This window comes from Bombus pascuorum, chromosome 12 (assembly GCF_905332965.1).
Source record: "Bombus pascuorum chromosome 12, iyBomPasc1.1, whole genome shotgun sequence".
NCBI classification, from domain to species: domain Eukaryota; kingdom Metazoa; phylum Arthropoda; class Insecta; order Hymenoptera; family Apidae; genus Bombus; species Bombus pascuorum.
Window position 1 is genome coordinate 9,398,731 of NC_083499.1, and position 20,648 is coordinate 9,419,378.

General features: G+C 34.6%; 4 protein-coding genes and 1 long non-coding RNA gene across 12 annotated transcripts in view; 3 read left to right on the top strand and 2 right to left on the bottom strand.

The window, feature by feature from the left end:
* The window catches only part of LOC132912644 (voltage-dependent calcium channel subunit alpha-2/delta-3), a 78,497-nt gene that overhangs the window by 29,786 nt on the left and 28,063 nt on the right, over positions 1-20,648 (top strand). The gene's annotated exons all lie outside the window — the stretch shown is intronic.
* Positions 334-5,009, bottom strand: LOC132912675 (uncharacterized). The gene is made up of 2 exons (XR_009659257.1): positions 4,725-5,009; positions 334-2,138 (listed from the first exon to the last, which is right to left on the bottom strand). It is a non-coding gene; the product is annotated as an uncharacterized LOC132912675 (long non-coding RNA).
* On the top strand, positions 6,413-10,855 carry LOC132912662 (protein shifted). Its single transcript, XM_060970286.1, has 6 exons — positions 6,413-7,074; positions 7,641-7,883; positions 8,007-8,150; positions 8,957-9,109; positions 9,973-10,068; positions 10,155-10,855. Exons 1-6 carry the CDS (start codon positions 6,921-6,923, stop codon positions 10,379-10,381), a joined length of 1,017 nt encoding a protein of 338 aa, XP_060826269.1. The 5' UTR covers positions 6,413-6,920; the 3' UTR covers positions 10,382-10,855.
* LOC132912667 (5-demethoxyubiquinone hydroxylase, mitochondrial) lies at positions 9,138-11,227 on the bottom strand. 2 transcript variants are annotated; one of them, XM_060970292.1, is made up of 3 exons: positions 11,030-11,227; positions 9,742-9,911; positions 9,138-9,664 (listed from the first exon to the last, which is right to left on the bottom strand). In XM_060970292.1, the coding sequence occupies exons 2-3, from the start codon at positions 9,896-9,898 to the stop codon at positions 9,234-9,236; spliced, it is 588 nt and encodes a 195-aa protein (XP_060826275.1). In that variant the 5' UTR covers positions 9,899-9,911; positions 11,030-11,227; the 3' UTR covers positions 9,138-9,233. The 2 variants fall into 2 exon arrangements, with proteins under 2 accessions (XP_060826275.1, XP_060826276.1); XM_060970293.1 differs by lacking the exon at positions 11,030-11,227 and having other exon boundaries at positions 9,742-9,977.
* LOC132912652 (DNA-binding protein P3A2) lies at positions 11,216-20,568 on the top strand. Of its 4 annotated transcripts, none has more exons than XM_060970269.1 (8): positions 11,216-11,321; positions 12,954-13,228; positions 14,676-14,800; positions 14,906-15,331; positions 15,432-15,734; positions 16,137-16,277; positions 16,365-16,512; positions 18,051-20,568. In XM_060970269.1, the coding sequence occupies exons 2-8, from the start codon at positions 13,051-13,053 to the stop codon at positions 18,380-18,382; spliced, it is 1,653 nt and encodes a 550-aa protein (XP_060826252.1). In that variant the 5' UTR covers positions 11,216-11,321; positions 12,954-13,050; the 3' UTR covers positions 18,383-20,568. The 4 variants fall into 4 exon arrangements, with proteins under 4 accessions (XP_060826252.1, XP_060826251.1, XP_060826254.1 ...); XM_060970268.1 differs by lacking the exon at positions 11,216-11,321 and adding an exon at positions 11,664-11,805; XM_060970271.1 differs by lacking the exon at positions 11,216-11,321 and adding an exon at positions 11,664-11,805 and having other exon boundaries at positions 15,432-15,632.

Below are 20,648 nucleotides of genomic sequence, written 5' to 3' on the forward strand. Positions count from 1 at the left end.
CCTTCCGAGTTGACTTTTAAAATTTTGATGATTACCATCTTTAGCAAAAAAAAATTTATTTTACTAAATGAACAAATTCGTTGATCTTCAGTTTATATTTGTCAGGGTCTTTTTTGCCGATTATCCTGTACAAATGACTTGGACGTCACGTAATTTTTACGAATTTTATATATATAAATATATACGTAAATATATAGGCGCCTACAAAAAAGAATGTATTGTAAATGAAAGAAAACAATAATTTATTATAAAGATACTATGAAGATAGTATGAATATATAAAAGGATGCGGAGACGTGTAATATATTTAAACGTGATTAATCATAAACTTATATTAAATTACATATTTGCCAGGATAAGCATCCGACGTCCAAGTCAAAATATAGTCGTATATAATTATGTTTCAACGTATTTTTCTAATCGTAGCATCTTCTGTATAGTTTCAAAGTGTATCCAAATGATATCTATCAGGATTTGAATTTCTAGTTGGCTGAAACACATGGTAACTTATGTGAACTTCCAATATTTTCGTACGTGTTACTGGTCTTTTGATACTTTTAATATATTTTGATATCTTTCTTTTTCTTTATTTCACTTGTTATATACATAGAAAGTTTTTTGTATTCACGATAGGTACGATGAGCGTCTAGCACGACGCATTCGTGTGTTGGATCTGATTTTTTTTATAATTATATTAACAGTTTTATTTATACCGTCGAAGGAATGACACCGTGTTAGCGTAGTGAGCACAGATTTATATTTAAAAAAAAAGTATGATATATGCGAGACTTTCTACAAAACCGTGTTCATTTTACAACGACATGACAGCACATGTTATACCTATAAAACTGTGACAAAAGTAACAAAACAAAGAGAATACGCTCGTTCATACATGTGCGCGTCTATCGTGCTAACTTTTGATTGTACATTACCTTAGTACTATTAAGATACTAATGCGTTTTCCGATGAAAAGATGCATAAAAGTGCTCCTAGAAGGGATACATCATTATGCATTTTTTCAGCGATGTCATCGTTTCAATATTTTTTCTACGGAGTAGAGTTTTCAGAGTTTAGCAATCTGGTTAAAGATTCTTTCATCTCCCTGTAGTGCAACAGAGATTGAGAGTATGTATCACATTGCGTTAAAAATGTTATGTAAAATTTCAAAGTGACTTCGCTTTGTGTTCGACTGTTTACCAGCGACTATGATAACGCGCATTCCAATGCCTGTGTAACATCTCCCATGTCAATAAAGAAAAGAATAAATTATGAATAATAAATAAATAAATCAAAATCTTGAAACAACCAAAAAATATGAATCTAGGACCATTGATCATTCTTTGACCACCGAGTTCTCATCGTTTTCCACCACAGCAATCAACATGTTCCATTAAAGAGAGTAATGGCCCGAACTAAAGCAATCATCACAGAAAATGTTCAATGCTGACTATTCAATTTGTCAGAATATTCGGTACTTTCTACCAAAGGTCCGTAAAAGATAGGATAAAGAAGCAATGGCAGGACCCCCTGCAGTTTCGTTGGAGACCTTGCTGCTTCGTCCTCGAAGCAACGGTAGCCTGTATTGTATGGGAACGCATTCGTTTTCGCAAGCAAGGGCTGTGTGACTGTGGACAGAAGTCGAACGAGATGTGACCGATAATGTAATTATGCGGGACAGGTTTTTTGTGCCAGTACTCTAACTTGATCTCTCGAGAATTCCTCTCTCTTTCTTTTTTCTTGTCCCCTCTTTCTCCTTTGTCCTCTCCTTCGCCAACATTTCCTTTTTCCGTCTCTTTCCAACATACTTTCGTCCCTGTTCCATCTTCTTTGTTTTACCCAACCTTCTACCCTGTTCTCTCTTTTTCTTTCAGAGTTTTCCGACTTTTTCGGATTCTTTCTCTGGTCGCTAATCCCATTTTTCCGTATTCCCCACTCCGTAGAGATATCATTCTATCATTGTTGTCTACCTAGTGAGAAGGGAACGATGAAAAAGGATGAAAGGAGAACGCGGTCCGATGACGCAGAAACATAGCACGATCTGACCGCTGCCATCAGCTACATGCATCGACGTTAGCGCCTGGCTGCCTGCCGAAGGAGCCGTGTGTCCATGTAGGATCCGAGGTCGTGTGCGTTTGTATCCTGTGGGAAAAGAGGAGGTAAAGTCGGTGCATATGAGAAAGAAGGATCGTATATACGAGTTGCACACGCTGATCGGATACACGAGTACGTTGCAAGGTAAAAATTACAATGATAAGTAGATGTCATGTATATCGTACCTACATAAGGTGAAAATATATAACGCAAGATCAGACATTATCTCGATCAACGTAGCATAAAATATTATAACGTATGTTATTATAATAAAACAAGAATTCCATTTACAGAAAAAAGAATAAAAAATCATCCAACGCCTAGATTGCTTTCCCTGGATTTTTACTTCCACGAAGTAGGTTCATTGTTCCTGTAAAATCGTGTGAAAGATCAACTTTTGATACAATCTATTCGTTACAATTAACAAGCATAACCAACAGCTGATTCGATTTTGCAAGCATGATCGGACGAGCCCCTGCGTTAATGCGGCTCGAAACGGACCGACCGTCGGCGAATCGACATTTAAAAAGCTGGGGACGGTACACGGTTTTGCGTAATGTTCTGCCGTGTACGACTGTCAGGTGGTTCGTAGCGAATCCAATTAGGTTTGCGACGGTCGGGCAAAAACATTCGATCGGGAATAAACCGGCACCGGTTGCTCCTCATGGGGACGGCCCTCGAGACTCGCTTCCCCGTTCGTGAGCCATGTATAATATACGTTCGGATCAATTTTACGTTGTGTATCGGACGAAACGGCCTTTCCTTCGTAATCCGCCGATAATATACAGTGCTCAATTCTCTCGTGCAATGGTTTATTGAATATCCTCTAATTTCGCCTGGCCATTAGAGTCTCAGCACGTATTCCAGTCTACAAATATTGATTGCTCGATGGATATTCCAATATCCGTGAAATTGATTATTTCTGTCTCCACCTTTCCTCCTACTTGTCACTTATGACGCATAAAAACGATGTAAGACTGTTCTGATTTCATTCTGCAGAAAATCGTATATACGCTATATGATTCTTTTGTTACTAGAATAAAAAGCAAGAAAAAAAGAATAAAGAGGGATGCTTGTTGCTTTTTTTTTTATTTTTACTTACCGATCAAAAATACTAAGAATTCAACTGATGGGCTGTTATCGAACCGTGTGTATCTTTCAACCGACCAAACACAGTAATAATAGCTCTGCGCGCGAGAAGATCGTTTCTCTTTTCTGAATTACCCTGTATGCACGCCCGTTTCGTGCACAGCAAAAGGAGGATGAAGAAGGAAAAAGGCGAAGAAGAGAAAAAGCAAGAGGAAGACCGAGGAGTCGTAAGAGATAACAATGGGCCATTTGTTAGATGGGCCAATCCTCGGACACGTAGCCTACAATGGACACTATTATCAACTATTCATTAACCGTTCTGTTAAACCTGTTGCCTGATGTATCCAGAACAACCCCCATTCTCCTTCAGGAACTGAGTACTTTGATTTCTAAAAATGAAGATATCGCCAATCTGTTAAAGAAAATAAATGGCTCGTTAAATTTTCAGATGAATTACCCGGAACACCTTGAATACAATAGCCTTTTTAAATTTGTTTAGTAATATATAAATATAAATAAAAATAACAAAAAGTGCATGAATAGAAGAGTTGGTAGTTTGCTACATATATTTAACGTATTAGTGCTAAATAATAATGCTACGTAGGAGTGCTAAATTAAATATAGTTCCTTTCCCGAGACACGGAGATCGAAGACAGTTCACTAACAAACTCGGTCCACAGCAACGGCAACACATCTATCGCATATCATGTATTATTCATCAACCGGGCTTTCATTCGAACCCCGTGGTCGGAAATAGTAATGCAGTCGCCAGCCATTCCATTATTACGCGCTTGTTTTCTACTTTTGCGTTGATTTCGGCTAAACACGGAGGAGAATCGTTCATCTCAGCTCCCATAAGTAACCGTGGAATCGCAAATAAACCTGGTTATCGTTCATTATTTGATGAAGATAAATTGTTTCTCTTCAAGAATCCATGAATTATTTCAGTGAACCCCTTGTAGTTTCTAAGAAATCAATCAATCAATATCATTAACAAAATAGAAGTACAATAAAAAATGTATTAGATGCTGAGATATATAAGAATTAATATTTTATCACTTAAAATAGAAACTCTACTTTTATATGGAGTTCTTCGTTATAGAATATTTAATGAAAAAGAGACATTATTCTAGGAAAATAGGTGATATAGTAATGTTGTTCTCTTGAAACAATGAAATTTGAAAATATATTGAGTAATATGAAACTTTCATGAAATCTAGGTTATAGAATACGCTACAGATGTCTCTCATGTTTCCATATAATGTATGGTGATAATTAGACTGTAGGTTCTATGTATTTATGGAAAATTATAAGTATAAAAAAATGTAAAATGCACCTAACATGCAAAAATATACAAAACACTCAAAGTATAGTACGTATGTAGTATAATGTTTAATATAATTCTTAAAAGGATAATTCACGTAAAATAGCATTGTGCTTTACATTTGTAGTGTACTTTTTCTCGACCATATTATCTCTACGCATATATCTATGTGTATATATATCTGTGAAATAACCAGTACATATCGAGAGCGTCTTGTGTACCTTTCGTCACCTGCACCTGTTTGTAGAAAGTTTCCGACGATCTGGCATGTTCCTCGGAAGATCAATCGCGTCGCGAAGAGTTGCTCGTCTCTGTGAGGCGCGAAAAATGTTTGCGGCCTGACCGACCACAAGCGCCAGAGTGTAAAATCGTGCATGTCGTATATACCACGATACCTAACAAGCCAGCCTTTGTAACGGATTGCAAAACGACCATGGAAATGTGGTCGAACATTCGACGGGAAGAATACCGTAGTAACTAAGAAGAGTTACACCACAAGAGAACGATGAAATACCATCCTGAAATTCGCTCATCTTTTAAGATATGTCTCAAAAGTATTATGTAATAGAAAGTACGATAAAAACTTAAAATACTTGATAAATTTATATTTAATTTTCGTAGCAGTCTCTTTAATACTTCAGAAGATTCTTCTATATTGTTTGTGATTAGTAATCTCTTTTTAACGCGGATTGGAATATGTATTCTTATTAAAAAGCTGACCAAAAGTAAGTTTTAAAGAGTTTGTTCCATCTACAAGATTTTTATTGCCAGAGATGTAAGAGCAGTCCTGGAATAGTAGAGTATGTTACTTCGAAACAGTTGTGCGAAATAGCGAAATGCGAAATATTTGAAGTGTTTCATCGTCGATCGTTCGTATCTGATCGATTTCTGACATCTCACAGATTATTCAAGAGATTCCAGAGAAACCGAAAGATAAGTTAACAGCAGGCTTGGTGTCAAGCTTGGGAACAAAGTCCACACTGCAACAGTGAATTCTCTTTGCCGAATGCAAAGACAGACGGGGGAGGGACAAGGAGGGGAATAGACGATGAAGTACGAAAGAGAATGGAGAGAAGAAACGAAGAGGAGGAACCCGGCCAAAGACGTTTAAAAACTGGTTCCTTCCACCCATTTCTTTTCACCTTATTTGCTAATCCGAATTCTGATTTCCATATATCCGCGTATACAATATTCGAGTCCCGAGGAGATTGATATCGACTGATAGATCATAAAATACGTCAACAGGACTGTCTCTGATTTACCAAATAAATACCAGATATTTATCTCTCCAAGAAACACGTCCATCTTTAATAAGATCATTCACAGACTCGTCGAATACAAAGAATTTTGTAATATCGCGATTGTTATACAAATAATTGTATTTAGATGAATTCTTTTTATCTTCGATATTCGATGGATTTTATCGATGACAATGGCTGTATTGTAATTATGAATTGCAATCAATGTAATATTTGAATCAATTGAAATTTAAATTCACAACTTTGTTCAATGAGGACTTATATATTACATTTCGATGCTGTTCTTAACATCAAATATTTACTACTATGACCTACGATTTTTTATGCCCTGTTCTTATTTTTCTTTCAACAAATAAAAAAATATTCAATGGTTTAAGAATGATTTTTTCATATTTTCAACAAATTCAATACATTTTGTTAACAATGAAAGATCACAGTGGCAAGCAATGTAGCAAAATTAAAAAATATTAGAAATGTCAAAGAAGTTAAGAAAATCTAATGGAGATTATGTCAGAAAGTATGATCGGTCAAGTTTCAGAAGAAGCATCGAATATCGATTCTGGAAATCGTTGTGCACGCACCCTTATCCCCAAACGTATCGGGACCCCTTAAGAGATAGAGATCTTGCTCTCGGACTCACAGCAAGAAGACGGGCTGCTGTAGACCTTTTCTCATTGAGTCAGTCAGTCAGTCAGTCAGTTTGCCGCAGCGACGCGGCCTGTACGAACGTGTGTATACGCGTCTTGTTGACTTAACATCGTGTGATCGTACGGCTGCATTATCGACAGAGCTGGCAGAAAGCTACAGCGAGGCATCGGCGAAATTGGTCGTCGGTCAACCGGTCGTTGGTCGTTCCCTTGATCGCAAGATCTGATCCCCATTGAAGCTTCGCATACGTGTCTCTCTGAGTTGTGTCAGCTCATTAGATTGCGTGCGTGAGAACGTGCTCGTTCGTCTCGAGTCTCGCCGTGAAATCCCAAATTTCACGCGTCGAATCGTGGCGTGTTCCGTCGGGCTGCACACACCAAGGCACACGAGTGTCACATACACCAACGAATAGCTTACGCTTACAAAGAATCACACAGAAAGAGAAAGATTTACATAGCCACAAGGGGGCTAGTCATAAACCGTGCAACACCTGGCGGCACGTCGTTAATTATGCAGTGGGCCGCAGCCGCCCTGGCCTCGGCGGCAATCGCTCTGCTCCTGGACACGGCGGCCGCGAGAAATCACCATCGATCCGGCAATGGGCACAAACCAACCGGTGACATCTCCCTATGGATCGACCAGCAACAGATCAAAATGTTCAGCGGTAAGTTGGTTCACGAGTATCGATACTACCGCGCCACGAATATCCATCCGTGTTGGGTGTCGCATTTTTCTTTTTGCATATACTGTGTTATTTCATTCCTACAGTATTTTGTTCTTCTTGATATTCTTATCATATTGATATTAGAAGAAGAAAATACATATTGTCATTCTGAAGAATTTATTTGATATCGATAAAATTGCTATTTTTTGGGATGCTGTTGTGGCATTCACTTATTCGTGATTTTAGTATATGGGGACAATATTTATTTTTTATCTTATGTCTAGTTTATGTTATAAAATACTTCATATATCTGTTTATGTTATATGATATTATGTTATTTCATTATGAGATAAAGATTCATTCATTATTGTTCATATATATATATATATATACATATCTTTTATGTGATCCTCTCATGTTTAAGTATAGATATACTGTATTTATTTATTCTATAAATAGTATTAGAGTAACAATCTATTTCTTTAAATTTATTCCAACATCACTCCACATGAATATGTATGACATGTAACAAGTTACAATCGATCTTTTCCTTCTGTTTCGTTTAGGGGTTGAAATGGAGATATTCGCGATTACGGAAGGTAGGGTCTTGCCTTATCTATTGGATCCAGAATTCGAAAGCAAATTACCGATTATTCCGAGCGAAGTAACGTACGTAAATTTTACATGGAAGTCCGGTGTAAAGAAATATTACTATAATTTTTATCGATTAAAATCGTTCGACGAGACAATCCTGAAAACACCATATATCACGATCAAAACGCAAGGAAGAGTACCCAAGAGACCCAAGGGTAATTTATGTCTTTTTATTTATCGAAGTATTTTCAGTCAACAAATTTAATCGATTAACAAAAAATTATTAAATTTAATGCCTACGTATATAAATAAATGCATAATGTTCATTAAATTCGCAGAATTCAGCGTCCTATTACCATGTTCTGGTAATAATTCGGGCATTGCGCAATTAGGCATCGGTTTGATGATTGAAAGTCGTAAGGGAAAACCTTTAAACGGAACACCCCTTCGCCTTAACCTGAGAAAAGAATGCGCCGTGCGCGGTGAGTGCGTCAATCGCGCCCATGATCATCTCTTTTTACACGCACACGCACGCACACACATACACCCGCGCGCGCGTGTGCACGCCTGCCCGCACTCACAGAGTTCTGTATCAGCAATAATTCATTGCTCAACTTGCTACACACTTCAATTAGAAACTATCGAAATCTCAACTGTTTCATTACCATGAAAACTGCTCTTTGCAAAAAGATAAGGAAAGACGACGATAGAAGCAAACATTTTTTGTAATAATGATGTATGTGGAGTAAGAGAAATGTTATGAATTGACGATGATTTCGATTGTGTTTCTGTCCGATCGGTGCACAAAATATATCTTTGTATATACAACTCGATAAAAGATATTTTGCGGGAAACTTTAACTGTGTATAACGCTTTCCGGTTAGCATGAAGGTAGATCCTTTTATCCGCTTATACTATAGATCTGTAATCGATAAAATAGTTTCTTCAAATCAATGAACGCATGACTCTGAATGACCCGATTGTATCCTAAAATTTTTATTAATGAAAGTAATTGCATTTATCTGCTTAAACTTATGTAGGTGTAGCGGAAAATAATCGCTCAATGTGTCTTGTGTTCCTTTGCAATGAACGATAATTGTTTATGGTCTAAAGGTAAAAGACAAGATAAAATTTATGCATGAACCAATTTGATATTTGCTTGTACTATTTATGAATTTATACAATATTACTAAAAAATACTTTTATGATTACACTTATTATATTCAAATCCTGTACTTTTTATTGATATCAAATGAATTTCTTCTTTACGTAATATTTTTCATTGCAGAACCTAATCCTGGACCTTGTCCAGATGGATATTTAGGCCCACCTCATTGTAAAAAGGCATTGTGCTATCCAAACTGTATGAATGGTGGCAATTGTACAGCACCTGGTGTTTGTTCATGTCCACCAGGTTTTCAAGGACCATATTGTGAAGGAGGTATTTTGATTTCAAAATAAGACATATATATAAAACAGATACTTTATTTACTTAAAATCAAACTAATATTTATAAATATTTTATTAACGTTACACTTTTATACTATATTAACAAATTATATAATTTATATAACTTTGGATATTGATATAGCAGTTTTACAACCAAATTTAATAACATTTGTTAAAGCTTGATAGAATGGTGCTTGTTCTGCACCATGTTTTAGACCAGTGTCATGATGTTCTTGTTCTTCATCACGAAATTTTTTAATCATTTCTAAAACTTCTTCATGTACTTTTTCATCACTTTCCATCAATGCACGTAATTGATCATTGTAATGCTCTGTAATCACTGTTTCAACAGCTACGGTGCAAGCCATAGCTGCTTTTTCTCCCATGAGTGCTGTACCAGCACCAAGAACAAACCCAGCAATGTTCCAAATAGGTGTTAGAACAGTGGGTCTTACACGATATTTTCTAATCAACTCTTCAAACTTTGCACGATGTTCCTTTTCTTGATCCCACATATGTTGAATAGTTGGACCAACAGATGTTCTACCTGTCTTATATACCTGTGTTAAATTTATATCCAAAGAAACAACAACATCCTGGTACATATTTACAGTATATTTATACCTAAAACAGCCATTTGTCCAGCATATATTCTATCAGCTCCTAATTCTCCAGCATGATCTACCCTTATAACTGAATCTAATAATTTCCCTGATCTAGTTGCTCCTGAAGCTGCTGATGTACTAGCCAATCGAATTCCAAGCTGTCTAAGATGCAGCATTTTTTTCTATAAACTTTAAGAAAGCGTTTATGACACAAATTTTTTTCTCTTAATTAAAGCACAATTAATTTTAGGTATATGTGCAGAAAAATGTTTAAATGGTGGGAAATGTATACAAAAAGATACTTGCGAATGTCCAAAAGGATATTTTGGATTACGTTGTGAATTTTGTAAGTAAAATTATAATAGAAATGTAGCTACTAATGGTTAAAATAATAGTATTGGCTTCATAATAAATATGTTTTCACTTTTTTAGCAAAGTGTGTAATTCCTTGTTTAAATGGAGGGAAATGCAAAGGGAACAATGTGTGCAGATGTCCTACTGGTTTCAAAGGAGATCATTGTGAAATTGGTAGAAGATCTCCACAACGCTCAGCCTGCACAAGAGCATGCAGAAATGGAACATGTCAACCTGATAATACATGTCTTTGTGAGCCTGGTTGGTTTGGAAAACTGTGCAATAAAAACAAGCCATGGGCTTGAAAGTAAAAACATATTTTTCACTGGTGGTATTGGTCTGTAGCCAATTGGATCGATGCAACAAGATTTCTTATTTAACGTAAAATTACAAAATGTCTTGAATTCTATTTAGACTGTATTCATTCATGAGTTTAAGACATTTTCTACTTCAAACCTCGCATTTAGTTTAACAATCTTTATACTTAAGACAATACTAGATATGTATTCAAAAAATTACGAATCATTAATTTTATAAAGTATTACTATGTAAATTTAATAACAGTATATATATATATTTTTTTTTTTTAAATCCAATTGGTTGATACCACTAAACTAACATGTATAATTAGTAATTTACCCCACCCCAGATGTGATATGTAAAGCTGCTTTACAACATTTTATACTATTAAATATTATTTTTAAATAATATACTTTTATATTGTTAGATTTATTATAATGATAGTAAAAAAAAAATAAAATATATTTTCTTTCTTGTAATTGGTATTTTTCCTTGTTGATGTCATAAGATTACATGTTGTCTCTTTAAATTACCTTCGTATTTAAGATTCGAACTTTATAACTTGATAACAATTTACAAAAATTTCTCATTACGAAAACATAAGAAAAGAGTATCGCTATAAAGACAATAAAATAGAAAGAGGAATTGCATACCCAGGATAAAGTCTTTCGAATAGAAAACGTCAAAACAACAAACGATTGTTTCTTGCCGTTTCAGATGGTGCAAGTTTTTAGGTTAGACTGAAACTCAGCAACATCGTTCCAGGGACGCTGAGAGCAAGAGTCACGTGTTTCAGGATCCAATAAGAAGATAGATCGGATGGACGCCATGACGCGTACCCCAGTGGTACCAGCCAATCAGGTTATTCCAGATCTATATACATGTATATGGTGTTCGTGTTTCCGTGGTCGCTGGTACCTTTTTGCGGATTCTGAGGGGAAATCGGTGAGTGCCGAATAAGTATCGGTGCGTTATTAGCACGTAATTGATCGTTGAGGGACCGGGCGATGCGCGTATGTTGCTTATTCGCGAAATAAGGGCAATTTCGCATCGTCTGCTTGGAGTGCACCGCGCAGGCTCGCTCAAAATGGCCGCCTCGCTGCCGCGTTTGTTGTGGTGGAGATGGAGGGCCGCGTAGCCGATCGATACGGCTGCTGGCGAAACTGGCCATGGTGTCTATGGCGGCTGTTGTGTGTGTTGTTGTGGCGTGGCGCGACGTACACGCGAGTTACGCCCGGTGAGGTAGAAGGTCGCGTTTTAGCCTCACGGTGGTGGTGCTGTGCGGGTGAGCGTTTAACACGGGTGGCGAGATGAGACCGCGAGACGCGAGCGTAGGGCGTGGTGAGAGAGCGTAGCCGACGGCGGCCTCCCCGCAGACGCGAAACCCTGAGCCCTCCCTGATCGGGTGACCACTCACGGGACACACAAGGTGCGTACGCAACTCGCGATTTTCACTGGGCCTGCTCCATGGCTCCGCGGTACCGCGGTCATGAGCTTTGCGGCCCCGGAGGTGGTCTCTTTTGCGTGTGCCCTGCGCATTTTCATTGCCCCCCCAAGTATCCACCAAATAAACGCGCCGTGTGCGCGGCTTGGCGCATCTTCTCTCTCTGTTCTCTCACACCTCGTCACACTTTGCCAAGCCACGCTCTTACCACTCTTCTTAACTGCCTGTCCGCCGTCTGTCGTCTGTCGCGTCGCCTGTCAAATTCATCCAACAAATATGTATCTGTTGCTCGCTGTCACCCCGAGTGTAACACCGGTTCGCTACGCTTCATCCGCGCATTACCGATATCCTATGTCTATGCAGAGACCACGGCGACGACGACGATGTTCACAAATTTACGTTACGTTAATTTGTTTCCGCGCGCTCCTTATTTACGATGTTGTCTCACGTTTAGTGCGAATATCTTATCGCATCACGTTTCATCATGCGTGGGGATCCTAAACGTACGCGCGGGAAAAACTTCCGCCTGAAACTCATTGTTTATGTTTCTCAAATTCTGGCCGTATGTAGTATCAATATCCTGGATTCTTATCTACTCTAATCATCATGCAGTATTCCACATGGAAATACTTATGTATTCAATGTCATTATTATACTTTGTAATATTTTATAGTTCTTGTGTATGTAGTAAGAACATCTGTTTATGTTTTTCCTACGTTTATATCATCAATCAATGATACGCAGATAATAATATCATTATTTTAATTGCTCGTAAAATATTATTTGATGTACGATCTTATCATCTTTTTTATTGTTGGATTTAGTGTTATTTGTACTGTTATGTTTTATTATATATATGAACGTAGTAAATTTCAACATTTCGTTTAACATTGAAGTTCCTTCCTATAAATAATATAAATGATTTTCTATATATCGCTAAAAGAACATTATTTTGTAGTTATATTTAAATAATATCACTATGTAAGCTTAACAGAAGGTAAATTTATAAACATTATGGAAGACAACTTTGTTTTGGAAATTTATACATTTACAAGAGACAGTCTATTATTCTATATTTTATATTTCATATTTTATATTTTATTTCTCATATAAGTTTGTTTCTTTCGATTTAGGAGGTGATGTAGAAAGAAAATAAAACATCAAAGATTAGCATCTGTTTCGACGGGGCATTGCAATATAACCGAAGACAACACGGACGAAGACAAAAAGATGGTGTCTCTGCCTAGTGCAGAGCCTGGCACAATGGATAGAATCTCAGATGATGATGACGACGAACCAAGTAGTGGGTCTGAAACATATGAGGAGGGTGACCTTTTGACAGCTGCTATGGATGACGATGTGACGGCCCAGCTCGCCGCTGCAGGTTGGCAAATCAAACACGCTAATGGTGATTTCCATTTTTTTGCTTTTTCACCTTTTGAGTTATTTATATTCTAATTATTTTCATTTACAAAAGGAAAGTAACATAGAGGGTGCACCAATAATGTTAAATGAACAAGTCTCATTACATAGGCACAAGGAAAAAATAAGTAAAGGACTTTATAAATTAAATATTTTGGATTGTGATTGACATATTTCAGTTTATAATTGATAATGTTAATAATGGATATTATTCTAATTTTTTTATATAATATATAAAGTATTAAAGTATAATTTGTATAATATTATTCAATTCTTTAAACATAGATAAAAGAAATGATTATTTTTGCAACATTATAATAATTATATCAAAAAATATGGAGATACATAGAATTGAAGTTACCTTGATTTATTATCAACAGAAAGATAGAAGTAAAATACTGCCTGCCAATGATACATCTAATCTGGTAACTATTAAATATTAAACTAGAATACATTTATAAGAAGATTCTCTATGGAGCCCTAACATGGTTAATAGTTTTAGTTGTTTATAGTTTTATTAAGTCATTTAAAAGAAAATGCATAAGTTTATTGTTTTTTTCATTTACATCATTGACAGTGCAGCATGAATGTATTGTTTCTTTTCTTTTTTACCTTTGTTTATATCTCATTTTTTTATCATTCTAATTTTCTTTCAACAAGATAAGTACTCATAATGCAAATTACAAAGAAAATATTGACAAAAATACCATTATTGAATGCATTTTACATTGTTTGTGTGCTGTAATATTATTTGCTTCATGTTTTTAATATTCTACATACATGGAAACACTGTTTTTTATATACATCTTAATTTTGCATTTTATGCAGTAATTTCCACTTGCAAATTTAGAATTATTCATATATATCATCTTTCTGTGTGTTTATTAAAATATCATAGCTTAGAAATTAGCTTAATATTTATCACTTAAATTTGTGTTCACTTTGTGCAATAAATTTATTATGTTATGTTTACTCCCTAAATGTTATAAGAAAAATATGTAATATTTTGTAGATGTTCATTTTTACCTTATCGAAAAAAATTCAAGAATATATTATTTATTTAGATTTCAAATACCTTTCATTTCACTGTTGTAAAACATAATGTTGAATTCTATATATACATATATATACATATATAAATTTAATTCATTTTAATATATGTATAATATATTCTTGGATATCAAGCACGTTTCATATCACTACTGCTTTGCATCTCTTGTTTTGAATGAACTAAAGATACATGTTGACATGTCAGTAAAATATCTATACACATATATACATATACGTGAATAGGATAAAAATATTTTGGAAATATCACACAAATTGAAATTTTTTCTTCAGTATCTTTTAATATTACTGATATTTTACTGACATTTTATTTGGTGTGGGATTGTAAAATTAGAAAACATATAATTAATAATTTGCACATTTAGGCCCTGTTGGCGTAGCAGCTGCCGCAGCCATTGTCTCAGCGAAAAAAAGGAAACGACCTCATAGCTTTGAAACAAATCCCAGCATTAGAAAGAGACAACAAAACAGACTCCTAAGAAAACTTAGAGTAAGTATATACACATTGCTATGTTTCATCTTGTTATCTGTATTCCTTTAAATATTTATCATTTATTTGTTTATTTATTATTTATTAAATATGTATTATTTACAGCAAACTATAGATGAGTTTGCAACGCGAGTTGGACAACAGGCAGTAGTATTAGTAGCTACACCAGGAAAGCCAAACAGTAGTTATAAAGTATTTGGAGCAAAACCGTTAGAGGATGTAGTAAAAAATTTAAGAAATGTTATAATGGAAGAACTTGAAAGTGCGCTCGCACAACAAGCTCCGCCACCAGTACAAGACGATCCATCTTTATATGAATTACCACCTCTTATAATAGATGGCATACCAACACCCGTAGAAAAAATGACGCAAGCTCAACTCAGAGCATTCATCCCTTTAATGTTAAAGTATTCTACAGGCAGAGGTAAACCTGGTTGGGGAAGAGATAGTACACGGCCACCATGGTGGCCAAAAGAACTTCCTTGGGCAAATGTGCGTATGGATGCAAGGTCTGAAGACGAGAAACAGAAGGTTTGTAAATATTTTAAAGAATCTTCGAACACTTTCTTTTTATTTCGTGTATATAAATTTTCTAAACTACTTAATGTTTGTTCTAATGTATTTTTTTTAGATTTCTTGGACACATGCGTTAAGACAAATTGTAATAAACTGTTATAAATTTCATGGAAGAGAAGATCTTCTACCTGCATTCAGCGAAGAAGATGATAAAGCCAATGTACTGATACAACAATCGACTCCTCATTCCTCGTCGCATCCGTCACATTCATCCAGTCAAGGGCAAGGTGGACAATCGCAGCAACAACAGCAGACGGTGGGAGTTGTTCGCCTCAGCAGCACGGATTCATCTAAGGGAAACTCTTCGCCAGCACAAATCATTGCCGCGTCTCCTACAGCTCTTGCCACTGCCACTCAGGTGGGAGTGGATAGAGTACAAAAAAAGAATTGATGGAAACAACGTGATTGAAAAAAGTCCAATTATTTAGTACAGTTTGAGTTTAATCAAATTTGATCCAAGATTCGATAGTACATTGTGAGATCATGGTGTTTCTTTAAATTCTGATTTTATATTAAAAATAATTATAATTTGAAATTCCTTTATACACAATTTACGTTTATGTTCATGTGTTTAGTTTCCCTTATTTGAGTTTAATCTATCTTTATTTCTGTAGTCATACTTGGAACCACATTTTATTTGATTATACCTTCTGTAAAATTTTCACCATTTTTTCAGTTATAATCATATCTTGCTTTTTAAAATATTTAAAAAGACACGTGTTTCGGCCATCATAATTAATATTTTATTCTTGTGTTCTAGATGACGGCTCAATATCCGACGGCAGTTTTACAAACAATAACGAACCCTGATGGCACCGTATCGATCATCCAAGTTGATCCTAGTAACCCAATAATTACACTACCAGATGGTACAACAGCTCAGGTTCAAGGCGTAGCTACTGTAAGTTATCATAAACCACTTTTTATGTTTTCCTTTTTGATTTTAGGAGCAAAGTTTTAAAATGGGAATGAATTTTCTTATCTACAGATCCATACAAGTCAAGGAGAAGTACAAGCACTCGCTGAAGTAGCAGGCAATGGGGAAGGTACTAGTGTCGCTGTCGATTTAAACAGCGTTACAGAAGCAACATTAGGTCAAGATGGTCAAATCATTCTCACAGGAGAAGATGGACACGGTAAAACAGTTTTCTATAGGCTCTGCACCGTCGCCGGCCAGGAGCTACTTGAACAGTGAATTGATTTTTACTGGCCCAGGATCCTTTGTTGTTTTGCATGCTGTCTGCTACGCTCCATTCAAGAAAAATACCTACGTGTTCTACTACTTTGTACAACGAAAGTAGAATATCGATTAGTTATTCTTTTTTGATACTGTACATATGCAATTTCATTCGGAGCTATGCACAGCTTTATTTTAATTTCTTCTTTAAGAATCCATGATACATGTAAGAGATCATCAAAAAAAAAAATATTCAGGGCACTTATGTATTGATTTTTATGAATTAATTTACGTTTAAATGTCGTGTGATAAGTGAAGGAACTTTAGAGAGAAACTAGAGAAGTTGCTCTTAATATTGTGTCGTTTTGTATATACACATATGTCTATAACGTTTTTAGACTATTCTCATTCTGAGATGAGATAAAATTCAAGAACTTTTTAACAGGGGCTAAATGAAATGATACAATTGATAGAATTAAATTTGAACGTATCGTAGATGCATGTATATATTGTTTTTTTTTTTTTATATATTGAAAAGCAATTCATGAAGCCTACAATCTATTTATATATTGGAATGTTGCATGTATAGTTGGTACTATGGAAAGCTTTAGATACACAGATTTTTAAAGATTTTTAAAGTGTGTACGTTATAAAGTAAACAGATAGAATCGATCGGTTCACATGGATTCTTAAGATTTTAAATTTAAACGAGAAAATAAAGGAAGGTATTGAGGATCACAGAAAGAACCTATCCCTGTTTTACAATCACTTTACCATTATTATCGAAAATTGGTTACTTTAATTTACTTTAATTAAAACAAAGAGAAATAAAACTGCTGTACATAGAGTATTTTTTGTTGATGTTTTTATTATTTTATAGCTGTTGTATTTCGCAGCCTTTGTTTAAGCTACTCACGATTGCTATTTTCTAATTTATTTGAATCAATAAATTATTTTTAATAAAACAATTCGTATTTGTATAATTTATGCTCGTCCATACTTGATCTTACAGATTGGCTTAAACATCTGTTGCTTTTTATTAATGCCTTATTTTTTCTGAAGTGTAGATGAGAATTATGTTTGCACATTAATGATATTACATTAAAAGGGTGTGCCAGAAAAAAGGATAATGCTAAATGTGAAAACAAAAGTATTCATCTTTTCAATTACATTAAGTATTTGACACATAGAGTAAGTATATCTACTTTTCTTTAGCACACCCTGTTAATCTAACATTTTATTAGCTTTGTATAGAACAATATACTTTTAACTTGTCATTTAAGTTTTAGAAAAAACGTATAGCCCGTCAAATCTGACTGTATCGTAAACTGGTAGCATGAACGCACAAATCCGAAAAAATGGTCGATATCGAAAATACACGTACGAATACGTGCTCTTCGAATTATTAAGTTTGACGTTTTAATTCCCAGTTTGCTATACAGAGAGAAAAATGCCTGGTCAGGGGCAGAACACAGGACAGTTACTTCTTTGTTTCAGGCTATCCTGTTTCCGTCTCAGGAGTGATAACAGTACCAGTATCTGCTAGTATGTATCAAACTATGGTTGCCAATATTCAAAGTGACGGTACGATGCAAGTAGTCACACCAATGGTTCAAGTCCCAAAGGTTGAGCCTGGAAATGGGGAAGCTAGCATTGAAGCTGTTACTATTCAAGGCCATCCTATGACAATGATAAACGCCGCAGGTGAACATCAAGTTCTTCAAGTAATATCATTAAAAGATGCTAATGTCCTCACGAAAGCTATGCAAGCCGATGTTGTAAAAGATGAGGATAGTCAACAACAACAAACCGTCTCTAGTCCAGAATAAAGCGTTTTACATAGTTAATACAAAGCTTTTATGTTAACACCAAAATGCGACAGGTGCACATTAGTGGTGTTCATGAGAAGAAGAGTGAGAGTATTAGAAATGATATGTGTTATTAATATTAAGGAAGATGATTGTGTCTTTTCTGAATCATCGTATAGTGTGTTCTCTTTTTGAGAAACAGTAAATGAATAGCGAATATGTTTGGAGAGTGAAAATGATTGAATGTTCGATGACTCATTGGACTTGAATGTAATCATATTTGTATTCAAGATTCATTGTAGGCACTTAGAAGTATTCACTTGTAATTCAATTTCTCAAAGATAGTACTAATTTTTAGAAAGTACTGCGACGCTCGATGAATGAAAATCGTTGAACATACAAAGTTTCATCGATGTATTTATAGTGATAGTATCCGTCGTCTGGATATTTAACATTTTCCAATAAGCAAACACGGATACAAATATTTTCATCTAGTCTTAGTGTCGGGTCCTTAAGAACGATCGATATACCAAAGAATTTTAAATTTGCGTTGAACTATTTTACAAAAGAGATGATTACTAACAAATTATATAATTTAATTACATCGAACTAATGATCTAAAAAGGACTTAAATTGAACGAGTTGATGCTGTAAATTCTATAATTCGAATTTATTTGTTGAACTTGTTAATGATAGATTATTTTTTCAGACAAGATAAAGCCTCAAAAGTTGCTATGGTTTCAAAAATATTTATGGAAAGATCTGTCATATGTAAAAATCTTTTCGAAGTTCAATGAAAAACGAATTCACATTTCGTAGCATCAGGATTCCGAACTAAATGTAATTTTTGAGTTAATCAAATTTGGCTATCGGATTAAAACAAAATGTAATATGTAGCCTATTTTTATGATAAATTGAGATATGGAGACGAGTCATTTTTCGACGATAGAGATATATAACGATACATATTAATATACATTAATAATCGACAGTAGAGATAAATGAAAAAAAAATTAAGCATTTCTGACGGGTACAAATAGGCTATAAGACATAATTTTTTGAAAAATAAGACATATGGATTTGAAGTACACATCCAAAAAACATAATTACTTTTATCATATTAATACTATGTTATATTAGAAAATTATTTTTAGGTGATGTTATAAAGAACACTATATACATAATTCTTACAAAAATGACAATTAAAGTTTTCCATTTCCATTCTGTATTACTTTGATAATGTGCAGAATGTAGAAATGGAGAATCGCTTATTGTTCTTTATTTTCATTTTCAGGTAATCTATTTATTCTGGTTATTAATGAAAAAAAATCAAAACGTTTTCATGCATTTAAATGCCAACTCACTTTTATACAATATATTTAATGTTAGGAAGAATATTATTTTTTCTGTGCAATCTTGTTTCAATGTTGCGGTATCAAGTATTGCAAGCATATGTGACTACCATATTGACTACCAAAAATGAATTTTGTTATTCTGACGATTTTACTTACATTTTTATACTTTTTAGTATCTTTGTGTGCATCATACGTATATATATATATATATATATATATATATATATATATATATATGGGTATGTGTGTGTACATATATATATATTACTGTATATATATATACATATATACAGTAATATATATATAGTAATATATATATATATGCACGCACACGCGCGCACGCGCACGCACACATACATATATATTGTTTTCAGATGATAACTAATAATGAATTTGTGATACTTGTTTAATTAATATCTTTTAGTACATGTATCTCTATCATGAATGATGATCATGAAGTTCCTGTAGGTGTGTAGTACAGTCTTCTCTTTAACAAAGTGTATGTCAAGAGCAGAGTCGTAACATTGAAACAACAAACTGCCCTCGACATTAAGTATGAATGATACCAAAAAAAAAAAGAAGGTTTTTATAACATTATAGGAGAAAGTAGATAAATTTAATAATTATCAGTAGAAAACAGATCACAATGACTAGATATTAATTGTTATATTGTTTTTTAAAACTATGGCCATTACATACAAGATGTAATATATTGATACTCCCATGTAAGACCATGTTGTATTTTTTTGTTCTTGTTTGTAAGAAATCACACAGGACATAAATTAAGTTTAATGTCATTTGAGAAAAGAATGTAATACCATTTTAGATAATTATAGATGTATGTGTACATGACTTTACCGCTGTGTATCTTACAATGTAATTTGTACATATGTCATTATTGTGTCACCTTTCTGCTTTGGTTACTTTTGATG